This window comes from Trachinotus anak, unplaced genomic scaffold (genome assembly GCF_046630095.1).
Source record: "Trachinotus anak isolate AG129_WGS33_773 ecotype Australia unplaced genomic scaffold, CSIRO_AGI_Tana_v1 ptg000002l, whole genome shotgun sequence".
Lineage (NCBI taxonomy): Eukaryota > Metazoa > Chordata > Actinopteri > Carangiformes > Carangidae > Trachinotus > Trachinotus anak.
Window position 1 is genome coordinate 16,440,816 of NW_027273853.1, and position 16,492 is coordinate 16,457,307.

Sequence of the window (16,492 nt, forward strand, 5' to 3'; positions counted from 1 at the left end):
CACAGACACTGTTTAGATAAACTAACAAAATTTAGAAAAAGAAACAAAACAATTCTGATCAGATTTCACAAGCTCTGAAGTCAGGCTGTTGAATTGAAGTCCAAAAGCTTTTCAATAAAATATATACTAATGATAGTCAAGTCTTTAATCCTACAGAAGGCCAACCAACTTCTGCATCCACGCTGTGGTGTGTGTTACACTTTCATAATTCATAATTATTTGTGCTGAGTTGTAAACACCATCCAGTGATTTCAGAATTATGGCTGCAGCTCGATTATAGATCGTATCTCTGTTATATTAAATATTTTTTCTTTTCACAGAGGACAAGGAGGCAACTGTTATTTCTATACAGGATGGTAACTTTTCCTAGTAATCTTGTTACTAGCTATCTATAGAACATTTTAAATTAAGTTTGTCCTCAATCTGGAAACCTTTGTACTTAAACTGAGGCAGAGTTTATCATGGCACCACCTGAGGAATACAGTATATATGAACCAAAATTGGAGCAGAAAGGTTTTTAAAACCACTTTTCTTAGTTTAAAACAAACTTGCAATTGAGAGTTTACACACTTTCGATGGATGGCTGTGGAGAAAAAGAAGATTTCACGTACAAATTAGATATTAAATATCAATGAGGACAATACACAATAAAAAGTAAACAATAAAGGACCCCTAAAGGAAACCAGAGTGAAAATCACACATTTGAATTAAGCCACTAGACAACGTGTAACAATTTATGGAGAAGCAAAAAGTAATTCACAGTATTAAAGGTATTAAAGGTATTAAAAGAAGAGCACAAGATGTTTCACTGTCAGAAGCTGACATGAAATATAATGTGCCAAGGAGGCAGCTGAAGCAGTGCCATGTTTGTGCTTTTATCCAAACAGGTAGGGTACACACAAAGCAGTAAAACTCAATCTGATCATAACCAGTAATTTAATATTTTACTGAGAGTTATTTCAAATGTTAGTTTGTTGAAAATACATTTTTATATGAAATATATAATATAGTGATAGCTGCTGTGACTGCATGATTGTAAGTAAAGATGTACCTATTACTTAGGGCTGTTTATACAAAATCATGGCTTATTGAGATCTATTTATATCATCTCTGTACTTGCTGTTCTTTTAATCACTGAGTGCTGCTCCACCACATCCCAGGTGTCATCAGTCAAGTGTTTTGTTATTGGATGCATTATTTGGCCCACGTTGTATTGAAACCAGTATGGAGGGTAGTCGTTGCTGTGCTCCCAGTGTTTCACACGTGACTGCAGCTTTAAGGCGGCCACTCTGAGGGAACACAAACTCACTGCTCATTAAAAGTTCTCATGCAGGACTTTAACTTTGCAGTACTCTTCTAAGTTTGTGTCTTACTTGGAGATGCTACTGCAGCAGGCCATCGTGATGGAGCAGAGTGGAGGACAGATCCTTTCTAAGTGTCGTAGCGTGCGATCTGTGAGACGAACACAGCCACTCACATCAAGCTCTCGTAGGTATCGAGATCCACTTGTCAGATACTGCACTGCCATATCTGTCATCTGAAGCAAGGCAGAAAAAAACAGAAAGCCTGGCATGAAGTGACAAGGAGAAATGCAATGGACTTGTGAACAGCCAGGGAACATGTAAATGCTTTAGAAGAATGTGTCTGCGTGTGTATACCTTGGGACAACCTGACATCCGCAGTGTGACCAGACCTGTGCAGTAAAATGAAATGGCTCTGATGGCCGGGTCAGACAGAGCTACACAGTGAGACACATCAACATGTTCCAGATCTCTCACATTCTTGCACAGCTTCTGTCCTCGTGGGGAGCAAAGAAGATGACAGAGAAATTTGGGATGAAATATTAACTGATGCCAAAACTACTACTATCAATGCTCTGTTCATATCTGTTTGTAGAAGGCAACAGTAAGTGAAGAAAAAGAGTGACTTCTTTTTTTGGAATTGCTTTACTAGGAAACTGTTTAGGTACAAGTTTTATTTCCTGTCAACAGTAGAAAGGAACGTAGACTTGGATGCCACAAAAATTCCACATCTGGCCATGTGTTGAAATTCTAGCTAGATTTGTACCTCAATGCCAATGTCTGTGATGTAGACACACTCAGCAAGAATTAACTTCCTCAAGCGAATTCCCTCGACAGCAGCCAGTCCCTAAAAATACAACTATCAAGTTACAGACTGTTCACAACAAGATTTAGTTATCTTTTTTCAGGAATGTGTGACTGTAAGAACAAACATCCAAACGATACCTGATCCTGGATGTTGCAACCGCTCATGTCAAGAGAGCAGATAGAGCTGCCGCTCAGCCACTCCAGACTCATGTCAGTCAGTCTCTCACAGTAACTCAAGTTGAGATGGTGCAGTTTACACAACCTGATCAATTGTGCACACATGCACACAAAAGGCACAAAAAGACACAAGAGCTGCCATGTAACACCAATCAACAGACCGCTGCAAGGTATGTTTGTGTGAGTGTGTGTGTATGTGCAGCTATACTGTATACCTTTGTGCAATCCTCATGACAGAGATGTCAGTGATGTGACTGCAGTGACTGACATTTAGCTCTCGCAATTTGGTGACTGAGGAGCCTTCAGTCAAGTACTTGATCCCAGCATCACTCACCCTGAAACACACATTACGTCATGCAGTGTAATGACAAAGCACAGCTCTCAAGATTGGAAGTGTAACACCCTTTAGCAGTTACAAACACACATACTTGTTGCAAAGTGAGATGTCAAGGTATTGCAGGTTCTTGAGGGTGGCCACAGATTTGAGGCTAGTGTCAGTCATTCTGGGACATTCTGCAGCATGGAGTCTGCAGAGGCCTTGCGAACTGCTGCACAGGGCCTTCCAGCTGACATCAGAGAGTTGGTTATTACCTAAAGCACATAGTGTAGAACAGATGGAATAACTGCATCAGTGTTATATTTTTTTCACGTATACTACATGTAAATGTAGTATAGATGTAAAATGTAGTGTAGATGTAAAATGATCTCACCCTCTGTACTGAATGTCTTCAGTGTTGTTACCTCAGCGATGGCTTTGAAAGCCATGTCGGAAAGATGACGAGCATCCAACAGAGAGATGGCAGACAGACAGCAACATCTGGAAAGTAGTGCCTGTTAGAGGACAGTAAGATTCAAAACTCTTCTCTGCTATCAGGGGTTATGGGTGTATGGACATGCAATGATGCATGAGTTGATGAAGCAAATACTTTTGTGATTTATTGATTATTTTCTCTGTTGAACCTTCCAGAGCTGTGATGTTAAGAATCTATAGAAACCTACAATGTTAAAAATGAACAAACTTACTGAGACACAGCTATCTGACAGTGTGGGCATGTCATCGATCACAACCTCTTTGAGTGAAGGGCACCCGGCTGAAATGTATTTGAACCCATTTACTGTCATCTGGGAGGAGAGAGGGGAAAATATGTGTCCACGATGGAATCTGAATCACTCTCCTGGATGCAGTTTTCCTCACTCGCATTTTCAGGGCCCCATAAAGTGAAACCATACATCTGGAACCAAACTAATGCACATTCCCAGAAGAAGGTGTGTTTTATGTTGCGGCACATGTGTGTTATGTTATGGAGTGTACACATCTTGAGTGGGTGGGCCAAAGTTGATTGTAATAACCCAACCCTCCACTTGGCTGCAGCTGCCTTTTACTCTACTTCTCCTCCAGATTTTTGTCCTATCGGTTTGAGCAACAAGAGAAGACACGTGCAAACAGAGAGCAGTGACCAGATTTATCCAAGGCGGACTTAACACTGAACTTTCAAAAGGAAAAAACCTGTGTCCTGTCTACAGTTGAAGTTGTGATTACATACCAAGGCAAGAGGAGCACACCAACCTGAGTGCAGCCAGACAGGTTGAGGTGGATGAGATTGTGGCAACCTTTCCCTGTCGTCAGGTACAGAAAACCTTTATCTGTGAATCTGTAGCAGTATGCCAGACTGAGGTATTGAAGATTGAGACAGTTCCTGTTCAAAATTGATTACCGTAGATTAATTTATGTAAGAAACAAATTATATGTGTTTAAGCTTTGTGTAGATCAGAGTTATTTGTTATTGTTGTTTTTTGTTATAAGTTGTTTTTAACAAAAGGAAAAGAAAAATACCTTCTAATTCTTGCATGGTAAATTGTGTAATATTTCCAAACCATTTTGTGCATTGCTGCTAAAGTGTTAAACCTGCAAATGATGCAATCATACAGTCTAGCTGTTATGTTATGAGTACCACATCTGTTCTTCTAAATCATTACATTGGCGCTGACCACACTGCTTTCGGACATGAAATACAACCCAGCATGGGGCTGCATGTTAGACAAACAGAAATGGGGATAATTCTGGGAACTAAGGGGCAGGAGGCCAGAAAAATTCACTTGGATACACAAGTGACTTAGACCACACAAATCTAATCTAGTCACAAAGCCTGATGTGAACAACTGGAAGTCTACCTGGACAGTTCTCTTAGAGTTTTGTTTGTTACAAGAGTGCAGGAAAGGTTCAAGTAGAGCAGGCAGGGACAGCCCTCAACAATTCTCTGAACCATCATGTCCTGTCAAAGAGCACAGGTTCAAATGTTACCTCAAGTTTTCTCAGCAAGACATGTTACTAGAGTGTATGGGACAGTGTAATGTCTAAAATACCAATTAATGTTGCATTAACAAAAGATGTAACTACTTGGTTTTCATGAAATGGAATAAATGAATAAATATTACAATGAATAAAAGAGACTAAAACAACTTGGACAAATGTAACCAGATACTGAGCAAATGTTACTCTTATCTGTGTTATCTAAACATAGATGACCATAAAGAATAATGTAATCTTAGACAAAGGACAGTTTTCAATGTATATTTCCATGTGGGTTTTATAATTATTTATCATTAGCTGTTATTAAACTTTAGAAAATAGTGTAAACAGAAAAGTAATACATGTGATATGAAGAAGATGCATTTTCTTTAGATTTAGGATTTTGCTATCATCTATAAATTATCAGTAAGCTTAACTATGTTTTACTTACTGTGACATTAAAACACTCTGATACATTGAGCTCCTGGAGATTTCTGCATTCACCTAAAATAGAAAATGCACATAAAAAGAGCAAAGAAAAGATAAGTGGGTGGTCAAACTCTGCTGTCCATTTTTGGGAATAATTCATCACAATTATTATATGTAAGATGTAATATCATAAAGTAATATACAACATTATGTAAGGAACAACATGAAGTGATACAGTAGTCTGCCTTGTGTCAAAGCTGTATATACATTCATGGACGCCTCCTATCTCTTACATAACACGCAAACTCTCACTTATTCCGCAGGGTAAGCAGCAGCTGGACTTCATCAACAATAACACTGCTGACCCATTGCTTCTGTTTTCAAGTGTGTTTTCAAAAGACTTTCATCCCAAACTCTTGCTTTGGCTCCAGCTCTTGTTACTGAAAGGATAATCCCTGCAGGGCTCAGAATGCATGTGAAATGTCTCCTCTTGGCCTCCCTACTCCTCCTCCTGCTCCCGTCCATTGAGATGAAAAGGCCGGGGAAGGGCAGAGGCCTAAGAGGAGCACGACACAAACTCACACGGGATAGGTATGGGTTTACTCTTGAGTCTGATTTGTTCAATTCTTACTTCACAGACTCTTATGACAATATATAGACTGTGACAAGCCATGAATATATTTTGTTTGTGTTGTAAAACTGCCAGGGTCAGAGGTGCTGGACGTTATAGCAGATCAGGCTCCTCCAGGCTTGTTTCACCTGACTGCTCAGAATCAACAGAATCTGGAAACGTCTTTGTGGACTGTCAGGACCGACGTCTCATCTCCATCCCCACCTCACAAACCTGGTCCAAACAACCCAAGCACCTCCTTCTAGCCCGAAACCGGATCAAAGTTCTTCGAAATGGGGCCTTCTTTGGATATGAGAGCTTAGCCAGTCTAGATCTGCAGCAGAACCAGATCTCTTTAGTGGAGGAGGGGGCCTTCCAGGGACTGGAGCACCTTACAACCCTGCTGCTGCAGCACAACCGCCTGGGAACACTTAGTGAGGAGTCCCTCATCCCCATGCCAAATCTTCGTTACCTGCGTTTGTATGATAATCCCTGGAATTGTCTCTGCCCATTGGATAGCCTCATTCACACCCTTCAGGTCCCAAGCAACCGCAACTTAGGAAATCATGCCAGGTGAATGATTTCACCAAAAGTCATTACTGAGACTCAGAATGACAACTGCCTCCAAATATCCCTTATGACTCATCCATGACTTAACTTAACCTTATTTCCTCTGCTAGGTGTGCAGAGCCCATCAGATTAAAAGGCACGAAGTTGAAGCAGGTTGACCCTGAGTTACTCTGTAAGGAGTCAGACCCAGCCGACGACCCACAAGGGGACCAAACAGATACTACATACCCAGTAGAGCCCAGTCCACTTCGCAGCAAACCAGATGCCACCACATCTTGCCATACCTATCTTTTCCCCCAAATACGAATGGACTGCAGTAAACGAGGCAAGTCTGCAATCATTCAATCAATCAATCAATTTTTGTAAATCAGTTTGAATAACCATACCCCATTCAGCATAATTCAGCACGTTTCTTATGCAACACAGGACTTAAGAGAAACACCACTGCAGCACCATATCAGAGAGCTTGTTTGCTCATCATAAAATATTACTGTTACATGACTGGAATGACTAAATTTCCATTTCTCAAAGGATTTTCATGGCCAGACACAGAACTTGCAAAGACACGCATCTGGTTAAGCAGATGTCTTTTATTCCATGTTATGTTTCTTGCTTCCTTAACCTCTGACTAATTCCATGTTCTTATCATTTGTCACCAAGAACAATTTGGAAAACAAGTTTGGTTACTATATCAGAATAAATCCATAGCAAAAAGCATAAAAGCATTTTATATTTGCCTAAATCAAATAATGTGTCACAACTATTTACCTCCTACTGGCAGGAGGTCTGGGCATTAGTATCAAATCCAGTTCATTGATAGAAACAGAACATAAATCTGTCTCTGTACCAATTTTGCAGTACAAAGAGAGGAAAAGCTGATTTCTTAGAGCAGTCTTTGGTTTGACAAATTTGGATGGTATAGATGAAAAATCCTCACTCTGATTAGTTACCAAAACAAATACTGAGCATGTGAATGAACCAAAGTTATCTTTTGGCGGACATAAAATAATCAAAAGTATTTGAGTAACCTCTTACGTAACCCTTTCCTTTCGATGTTCAGGTCTAACTGAGGTTCCCACTGGCATTCCAGAGGATGTTGTTCATGTTGATCTGTCCCATAATTCAATCCATCATCTCAGAGCCAGAGATTTCCAAAGCGCGAGGAGCCTCAGAACCCTTAACCTCAGTAATAACAACATGGAGCGCATTGACACAGGTAAAACCTATGTGTGTTATAATGACTGTACAGCTATTAATCATGATCAGTGAATACTGCAGCACATGCTTAATATCTCCTGTAATATCCAGGATGAAGATCTACTCAAATAATGTTAATAAAAGGCTAGATTCTTTGGCAAGGTAACGTTATACAACAGCTGTTGACGTCTGTTTCTAATTTTTCCTTTTTAGAGACATAAGCCATTCTCCATTCTTTGCATGTATAGTATTCGCTTTAGTTATAGTGGGTAAAGCTGAAACACAAACTGAACGTCAGCCTGAACATTCAGAGCTTGATTGCACCACTGGCTTTTCTTGGCTATTAAAAAACAGCAGTAGATTAAGATTAACATTAAGATTAAACTAGCCTTTATTAGTCCTACAAAACTAAAATGCACTAAATGTAATTATACTGACAGAGGCAAGAAACAAATGGCTGCTATGACCAGGCATTTAATTCCTCTCTCTCTAATAGCGTCCCTGTCTGGGCTCCTGCACCTCCGTGAACTGGACTTGTCTGACAATAGCCTGCATTTTGTCCAGTACGGGGTTCTCGAAGACCTTTACTTCCTGTCACAGCTAAAACTGGGAGGAAACCCCTGGGTGTGTGATTACAGGTGGGTTCTTCTGCTGAAATGTGTGTTTGACACAGCTGCAAATCATTATTAAAAACTGACTGCTCTTTTTTTAGCATCCACTACATGGTGTACTGGCTGCGTCTCCACCCAGTGGTGAGGCACTCTGGTCTGCTCTGTCGTTCCCCTCCTGAACATACTGGGGAGAGTGTGGAGGAGTATGTGCATTCCTACAACAGAGAGTGTCCAAAGGACAGACAGCACAGCAGAACAGATCAAGACCAAACGGACCCTGAGCTCTGGAACACACCATTGGAAGTGCAGGGAGAACTGGAGGAGGAGCTGGAGCCGAGCCACTTGAGAGTGCCGCAGAAATATCAAATCATCAGATTGTCCTGAAATCTGACATTTTAAAGGCTGTTTATTTTCCTTTCTTTCTCTTTCTTTCAATATCATAAAACAGTCTGTATCAGATGAAGAAAATACATTTTCAGTGTTGCTCTTATGTTTTGCCAGTGCTGTGTAATCAGAATATAAGCTTTGTCGATTTATTGACTGTTTTGTAATTATTTGTCTTACAGCATGATTGATATTGGTCAATGCAAACCTAAGTGAAACATGGGTATTCCACATCAAATACACAAAAAAATCACATGTAGCAATAGGATCTGGAATACTCACTGATACATTTCAAGCTGGGCCACGTAAGTGATGTGCAGCCCCGCAGGTTGAGATGGATCACAAACGGGCGGTAGTTATGTAGAATCTGCTTCATTGTCCTGTCTGTTATCCAGTCTTTCTCTACAGAGAAGTTGATCTAACAAGGACAAACTTTAAATATTTATATTGCTGTTAAACTTATGACTTTAAACACTTCTATGAATGAAGTACAAGCATCAATTTCTGTACAGACCTGACTCCACAGTGTGCCTGACTGGATGATAGCTTTCCATGTGCAACACACCTCAGCACAATTCAGCCAGTCTCGTAATTCTAGATATTGAAAGATCTGTAGAAAATAAATCATACAACATGCAGTATCTGATAATTCTGCATAGTATCAGGTGACAGAGGATACACAAATGAATTGCCTCTCTATTTATCTGACAAAAAATTTCAGCACACCCTCCTCTGTGCCAAATGTTATGAGAAAGAATCCAAAGAATAAAGCAACGGAGCAACTTTCATACTGATCTTTTGATTGATATTTGGTCCTCCAGTTTTTAATTTCACATGAGCAGCCCTCACCTAGGGAATATCTGACCAATGTCAGTGGGAAAGTTAGGCCCCAGACAGGGTTCACTGCCACCTCTGGCACTGCCCCATTTGCAAGCAAGAGTGCAGAGTGATACAAGTGAACAAGCAGTCTCTTTCTGTCTCCAAACATAGTCATGTTGGAGCACTATTTATTGAGAGAGGTGGTGGACAGAAAAAACCAGAGCAAACAAAGACAAAACTGCACTTACATTGCCAGCAAATGTGAATCCAAAGCAAACAGGGGCTGCAACTGATTAGTTTACTGAAGTTCTCAACATATTTATAATATAGAGAGCCACTGCTGTGAAAGTACCTCAACAATTATATAAGGTGTACAAAAATATTATCATTAAAATGCATAAAACTATAACATTGAAAAAGATCTTGTGAGTGAGTTGTCCCATAAACACAGCTCTCTCTGTAGGTAACAGCTGCACTAGCATAATAAGCTGTGACTAACTTTAACCAGCTGGCCTCACAGAGACTGGAAGTATGAGGTGTGATGAGACTGGTCTTATGTAAGTCGAATGAGCATTAGTGTCATTATTGTGATGGCCACATGTGTGACAGCCACACCTTGTACGTTTACGGTGAAGTCCTTATGGACTTGGCTGCTCAGACACCTGAGAAATTAAGCTTCTACAAACTTCATGAATGCTGTTAGGTTTAAGAAGAACTACCTTCAATGTGAGGCTGCTAGGGAGCACCGAAGGTCTGTCACATCCTTCTCCAATCTGGTGGTCTTTGTTGCTGATTTCTATAGAACCCATTTCCAATTTCTTCAAGATGCACACAAACACAAAAAACAAACATATACATATAACAAAACAAATACACAAACATATATTTGTATGTATATATATATATGTGTGTTTGTGTGCGCACATTTATTGTAACTAATATTCCACATAAAAGAATACCTTAAAGTACTCCTTTGTCCTCTTTGAGTCCTTTGCAACGTTACGCCATGCAGCTATGATGCGCTTATGGCGAGCAGTGTTTACAAGTCTCTCAAGTTTCTCTATGGCAGCTAAGTTGAAAAGTTGAAATTAGTTGAAAAGTTGAAAATTAAAATCTTGTAAACAACACAAGTATTTGCAATTCTGCATCTAAATTATGGCAACAATATTATGATCACAAAGTTGCACCAAACTGAATTCCAAGACAAATTTAGCTTTTAAAAGTAGAGTCAAGTAAATGGTGAAAGTGCAAGGGACAAAATGAGTCACAGGAGTGGGTGTATACAATGGGAAAGAAATTATTGTAAGGAAAGACTTCAGTTTGGACACATTTCTTAACCACAGAGCCCGTTTTCTCTGGCTATACATGAGAAAGTCAGAGCTTGCAAAAACAGTACGGTTCACATTAGTCAGGCCAACACTTTCTTTTTCACTCAGAAATAATTGTGTAGTCACCTACCAGCCTGTGTCTTCTTGTGTAATTTTACCCGGTTCAACCATTTTGTGAATGCAATCTGTTGGCATTTCCTCTCAAAGTGTTTCTTTGTCATGTCCATCTTCAGAGCCAGCTCTATGGTATCTCTCTTGCTCTGCGTGGTGAACCTCTTCCACTTCCTGTGGACACAGCTCATCATTAATTCAGTGGACAGGTACGCAGGCAGGCTGTCATACACCTGCATCTACTACACAGGACAGGAGTCAGTAACACTGAAATAATATTCAAGGAATAATTCTCAATAAAATTATTCCAATGATTGTCTCAACCGAAGCAGGTTTAGATTTAGCCAGGAGAGAGTGATTTACGGGACAAGAGGTCAGTGATAGAGATGACTGCACTGAAAATGGAGAGGTGTAAGGGAATCTGTGAAATTGAATAGCCTCATGACCTTTCCCACTTGTTTACAATGATCAAGAGAAAATGTTCAAGACTTTCATTCACATGGGTCAAATTTCTGACTTGAGCTCTGAGTCACTTTCTCTTGGTATAATCACGATTACATTTAAGGCCTTAACATGAACTTAATGTGAATGTGTAATGAAACAACCTGGATGTAACTTTGACACATTGTTCTAACTATCAAACTTAATGTCCTCTTATTAGTGGTGTCATTTTTATATGCAAGACACAGATTTATAAAAAAAGACATTAAAAGGAAGGCAACAGACAGTTTTAGGCTATAACCTCACAGATACATTTCTGGAAAGATGTTATATTTAAGCCATTGCCATGCACTCCTTTGAACTTTTCAATGCTCCTGTGCTCATCCAATTAGGTTGAGTTTCACAGAGCACCAGCTGTCTACAATCACCTCAATGCATTCAGTGTAAGCAGGACCTGAAAAGTTTTAGTATCCTTCCTTGCACTTTTCCTGGCAAGCCCCTGCTGTCAAACTTTCTGGAGAAAGAAAGGACAGAGCATGATTGATTGTCATCTGGGCTGGTAGTTTTAAGACATACTGCTGCTGCTGTTGCAGGTGGATGCAGTGGCTGAACTCACCACCATGGATCATCTATTTGGGTAAATAAGATACATGTGTGTATTTTTTGTGTAAATTTGGCTTATGCTACGTTTATATGTCTAACTCCAATGTTTTTCAGGGTTTCTCGGTTTTGCATTCTGTTGTTATGGGGCTGCATTGGTTTTCTTCCTCAGAAAGGTAAGAGTTTTTTTAATTATTCACTGCTATGGTAAACTATGTAAATTTAATGTAATGTATGTTTTTATTCCCTGGTAGGTTACAATATTGCACATAGCTACTCTCTCAATGACAGTCCACAAACCTCAACCCAGTCTCATTCTGGAGCATTTTTAAACACAAACCATGAGGATAAAACACAGGGTATGAGGCACCAGGGCTTTGTTCCACTTCAGAGAGAACCTGTCCGTCATGAAAACAGAGACGATGTTACCAGCTTTGCTGAAGAGATGGTGCAACACAAACCAGACTCAGGACAGGAGCAAGAAGAGCTTTTAGTGGTCCCCTCAGCTCCCTCTGTGCAGAAATATGAGCGTTCTGAATATCAACATCCCTTCGGCTTTCTAGTGAAGGAGCACACACCGAAAAAAACTGTGGAGGGCATTAGTTTCCCTACAATCAAAGATTTCAGACATTTTATTGAAACTATGAAGAGCTCCTTCTTAGCACCAGGAAGTGACCTGAGTAGACATTTTCAAACCGCTCGGGAAACAATGAAAAATGAGTTGACTTCTGGTGCTGAAAATATTAGCAGACAGTCTGATTCTGTAACAGAAAGATCTGCCTATGATGACAACAGTAAAAATGAAGTCTGGAGTGAACCTACAAATGCAGTGTTTGAACAGGGTGAACCAGACACCAACTACCAAAAGCCAAGAGAAAACCTCTCTTTCCTTGACCCTGCTGACTCCACTGCAGGTCTCATTTCTCCCAGTGTTAATTACAATCAAGACTATGGTCCTGTCTCTGAGTTCTACCCACACCATAATTTTGCAGGCACAGGACATGTTTCAAGTAATTATGGAAGTTTGGCCAATGGTGGCATTTCTGGGGAAAACCCTGACATTTTCCCAAGTGCCCCTGATGTGCAAAATGGATATGTTGAGTCAGTAAGCTACCAGCTCCCTGAACAAATACCCTCTTATGGAAACCAGGCGACTACATCCCCTGTCAACGCCCCAAACAGCCCATCTCAACATATCAGCTATTATACAGGTAAGACGTTCAATATAAATCCTCTCAACAGTCAGAAGACTATCCCTCAACCAAAACATTCATCACAACAAAAGCCCCCATCTTTAAATTCCTATGGTAAAAGTTTATATGTCAGTGCACCAAGAGGTCAACTCCATGTCCCAGATAATCTACCCAAACACAGGGAAAGACCACTCCAATCAGTTCAGACATATCAACCAACTGTTGGCAAGAAATATAAGAATATAAACTACACTCCAAACGTCCACCTGCCTGTATCTACTGGTTCTACTAGTGGTCACGTGGGTGTTGAAGCAAGTAGCCCACATGACCTTCAGCATCAAGTGTTTAGCAGAAAGCAGCCCGTCAGATCCCACCTGACAGTGTTTGTTTTGAAACCTTCCAGCTCTCTTCACAACTCAAGCAGACATGATGGCTATCTCAGAAACCAGAGTGTAAGTGTTTCTCATCCATCCAGCCTTTCTGCACATGCAAAAGATGAGGAGATATCTGACCTGTCCAAGAAGAATCTAGTGTCGGCCATTCAGGAGCCAAAACAAATGAATGACAATACTCCCATTCTCACTTTCGGTGGTTTAGATTCAACCCAGAGTGGAATCTCCTCTCAGGTCAGTGATGTTTATGTAAGTTTTAACTCTCCAACTAACTTGGCTCAAACCTCAGAACCAAAGAAAACCTTTTCAAGATTATTTGACAATGAAGTCATGTCCAGGAACTTTGAAATCAAGAATTTAATCTCAAATGGGTTTCCATCTGGTGATATACATGGTGCTAGAAACTCTGTGGGCTTGTTTTCTATGCAACAGAGGCAGGACATTTCTCCAAATGATGTCTTTGTGAGTGGTACTAGAGCTGGCCTTCTACAGACCTTCATACAACCGACCAAAGTACAGAAGCGTCCAGCCAAAGTGAATAAAGGCAACATGGCCCACCAGCCCCCTGAACCTCTGTCTGCATCCAAAGTGTCTGGGTCTACTCTTAGTGGTGTCTTTTGGAGGAATGGTGGCAACACAAAAAGGCTTGCTCCTCAAACGGGCCCCGATATGTCACCACCATCTGTAAACACATATTCTAGAAAGTCCAGAAACAGCTACGTAAGGGGCAGAGTATCTTTATCAAAGACCCATTATACACCATATCAGCACGTTGAAGGCAACCCTGCTGAAGACGAATGGAAACCTGCCCCAAGAAAACAAACCCCTCCCTCTGTATCCCACAATGTAAAAGGACGTGAAGAACAGCGAGGAAGAATCAACACAGAGATAAAATGGTATAAAAACGTATTATTAAATATTTTGCACTTAAACATAACTGCTGTACTTGTAATTGGAACCATTAATTTAAATATGAAGCTGAAAGGATTTCTCACATCTAAAATTTAGGAATTTGTCCTTCATTTATGTCATCAGGATCCTGAATAAAATCATACACATTCAAAGACAACAGTAAAAGGAGGCTACTTTTTTTAAGATAGAATGGCAAAAGACTGCCTCTCAAACATGACTAGAGGGTACACGGCTGCAAAATGTGTCTAATATCACAATTGTGGATATTGGTACTCAAGTGAATTTTTCTTTTTCTTTATCTGTAGATCATATCACTGACTGACAGCAAGTCCCTTTGCCTTTGTAAATATAGGTAAGTGTACATATTGTGAATGTTCAATTCTCATACACCTGAAAACGAGTTGAAGATTTCTTTCCTTTTTTTTCCAATAGGATCTGTTTCCATCTTCAACTGGGAGAAAAATCAAGTTTCTAGTGTTATATGCACATCCACTCTAATTGGTATGTGAATGAAATGCCTCTTTATTGTGTTAGATGGGCTAATCTACTCAACAATTTCAGTGTTTTTTAGGTCGATGATCTGTATTTTCTGTCACAAATGCCAATTATGGTCAACACCAGTACTTGAGAAGTAAAAAGTTGTTTTTGACTCATGCATTACAATTTGAAATTTCTGAGAAATACCATTTAGGGTGGCAGTTTATAAAAAATGGTCTTTAATGTCTCATGGCCCTTTTGAAATGATTCATCAAACAATTACTTATGTGTTGGTCTAGAAGTCAGTACTGTAGACCCACCTGAAGCAAGAGCTTGTTAAGTTTTTCCTGTAACAGCTGTAGGCCTTCTCTAGCAGACAAAATGACGACTAGAAAGGAATACAGAAAAGCAATTGTTTAAAAAAAAAAAAAAAAAAGTTTCATTTGAGTCAAAGTATTTTGTCTGGAAATTTTGGGCTACAACTTGAATTTCAATAGCACGTATGCTACTAAACCATACTCTACCATGTTGTCATCTGGATCCAAACAGGCCGTATCTCCAGTTCTACAGACCAAAGAGGTGGTTGTTGCAGTGCACTGTTGTACATCAGCAACAAACTTGTGCCTCAAAGGAATAAAGTTGACATCAAAAGCAGATGGGAAAATAGTTAATATATAACAGTGAAAGGTTATATATTGGTATTATTACAGGAAGTGTGATTTTTTTTTTTTTATCTGCTTATTCACATTTCACAAGCTTAAATATTTTTAAAATTTAAGTTGACAATATGCATGTACCAAAAATTGTTTAAAAATGAATTATGTCTGTAACTGTCAGTGGTATTAGGTGCTGGGGACAGTGGTGCTTAATTAAGATCCTCAGGGATCTTTAAATATTTAATTAAAAAAAAACAAACAAGCACTAATCACAAAAATTATTTTCTGTTTAGTTTATTATGTAATTAGTTTTCCCTCTCACTAAACTCCTTGGCGTAAGAGATTAAATGTAACTATGTAATATGGCTTTTAATGTTCACTCATCCACATTTGGTAGCGTACCCCAAGTAAAAGAAAACTTGAGAAAGTGAGCCACCAAGTGCTCGTATCAAGAAAAGTCACAGGAAAAGACAGGTCTACCTACCAGTCTACATCCTGGAGATTATCATGTCCCTGGAAGGCCAAGAGAGTGTTTTTCAGAAACTGTATTGGGTCACTGGGACATGACAGGCATGAAGCTGTCAACAGGGCCTGTTGTCAATGAAAATGAAATTAAGATAATGACTTTCCGGCTTCAGGAAAAATAAATATTCAACTAATGATAGTGGTCAGTAGGCAAAAAAGAAACATGAATTTGTATTAATTTACTGAAGAGCTGACCTAAGGGATCTGGTTACCTGTGACGTTACTGCTACTACTTATTTGTACTAAACCTACCTTATATATCTCTGGCAGGCAGTGCTTCAGTTCACACTCTTTCAAAACAGGTTCTGTGTTTGCTACAGCCATGTCTGTTCTTAAATACGTCTACAAACTAAAATACCTATCGTGTATCTCTATAGATAGTTTGTCAGATTTCGACTAGTATAATGCTCTTCTATTTGGAAACTCGTCGTTGCCAAGTAACGAAGCAAGTAAAACTTAAGTAACGTTAAATGTTGGACAACTAATGAGTTTAAATGGAGCGTACAAAGTCCACAGTGTGAACATCGACGCACATGGTTTGTCAGCTAAGAAATTGTTATGCTAATTCAAAGGGTTTAAAAAAAAAAAATCAAAAACACATTCGAACTACATGTTAAACAATTAAAGACTGAGACTTTTTGTACATGGCGAAGTCACTCAGC

General features: G+C 39.6%; 3 protein-coding genes across 8 annotated transcripts in view; 2 read left to right on the top strand and 1 right to left on the bottom strand.

Moving 5' to 3' along the window:
- On the bottom strand, positions 1–16,285 carry fbxl13 (F-box and leucine-rich repeat protein 13). Of its 5 annotated transcripts, XM_071502071.1 has the most exons (21): positions 16,083–16,285; positions 15,790–15,896; positions 15,174–15,273; positions 14,970–15,037; positions 10,654–10,808; positions 10,155–10,264; positions 9,915–10,013; positions 8,891–8,986; positions 8,659–8,794; positions 5,027–5,079; positions 4,458–4,558; positions 3,853–3,982; positions 3,309–3,407; positions 2,996–3,116; positions 2,714–2,876; positions 2,501–2,620; positions 2,247–2,370; positions 2,068–2,148; positions 1,659–1,793; positions 1,374–1,537; positions 1–1,289 (listed from the first exon to the last, which is right to left on the bottom strand). In XM_071502071.1, exons 1-21 carry the CDS (start codon positions 16,152–16,154, stop codon positions 1,100–1,102), a joined length of 2,424 nt encoding a protein of 807 aa, XP_071358172.1. In that variant the 5' UTR covers positions 16,155–16,285; the 3' UTR covers positions 1–1,099. The 5 variants fall into 5 exon arrangements, 4 of the variants coding, with proteins under 4 accessions (XP_071358172.1, XP_071358182.1, XP_071358191.1 ...); XM_071502081.1 differs by lacking the exon at positions 3,309–3,407; XR_011694125.1 differs by lacking the exon at positions 1–1,289 and having other exon boundaries at positions 1,398–1,537; positions 1,659–1,798.
- Positions 3,417–9,164, top strand: LOC139635111 (leucine-rich repeat-containing protein 17-like). The gene is made up of 7 exons (XM_071502118.1): positions 3,417–3,912; positions 5,328–5,595; positions 5,711–6,187; positions 6,295–6,509; positions 7,245–7,400; positions 7,878–8,019; positions 8,094–9,164. The coding sequence occupies exons 2-7, from the start codon at positions 5,474–5,476 to the stop codon at positions 8,374–8,376; spliced, it is 1,395 nt and encodes a 464-aa protein (XP_071358219.1). The 5' UTR covers positions 3,417–3,912; positions 5,328–5,473; the 3' UTR covers positions 8,377–9,164.
- LOC139635085 (DENN domain-containing protein 5B-like) overlaps positions 10,924–16,492 on the top strand; it is a 27,489-nt gene continuing 21,920 nt past the window's right edge. For both annotated transcript variants that reach the window (XM_071502048.1, XM_071502058.1), the window contains exons 1-4: positions 10,924–11,712; positions 11,793–11,851; positions 14,478–14,524; positions 14,605–14,673. The gene's annotated coding sequence lies outside the window, so the exon portion shown is untranslated. The remainder of the gene's footprint in view (positions 11,713–11,792; positions 11,852–14,477; positions 14,525–14,604; positions 14,674–16,492) is intronic.

Coding starts and splice junctions, on each gene's coding strand:
- LOC139635111 (XM_071502118.1), top strand. CDS start 5,474: ATGCATGTGAAATGTCTCCTCTTGGCCTCCCTACTCCTCCTCCTGCTC. Junction 6,188..6,294: donor AACTTAGGAAATCATGCCAG/GTGAATGATTTC, acceptor TTCCTCTGCTAG/GTGTGCAGAGCCCATCAGAT. Junction 7,401..7,877: donor CATGGAGCGCATTGACACAG/GTAAAACCTATG, acceptor TCTCTCTAATAG/CGTCCCTGTCTGGGCTCCTG.
- fbxl13 (XM_071502071.1), bottom strand. CDS start 16,154: ATGGCTGTAGCAAACACAGAACCTGTTTTGAAAGAGTGTGAACTGAAG. Junction 15,274..15,789: donor AATCTCCAGGATGTAGACTG/GTAGGTAGACCT, acceptor TATTCCTTTGAG/GCACAAGTTTGTTGCTGATG. Junction 3,117..3,308: donor TGTCAGATAGCTGTGTCTCA/GTAAGTTTGTTC, acceptor GTCCTCTAACAG/GCACTACTTTCCAGATGTTG.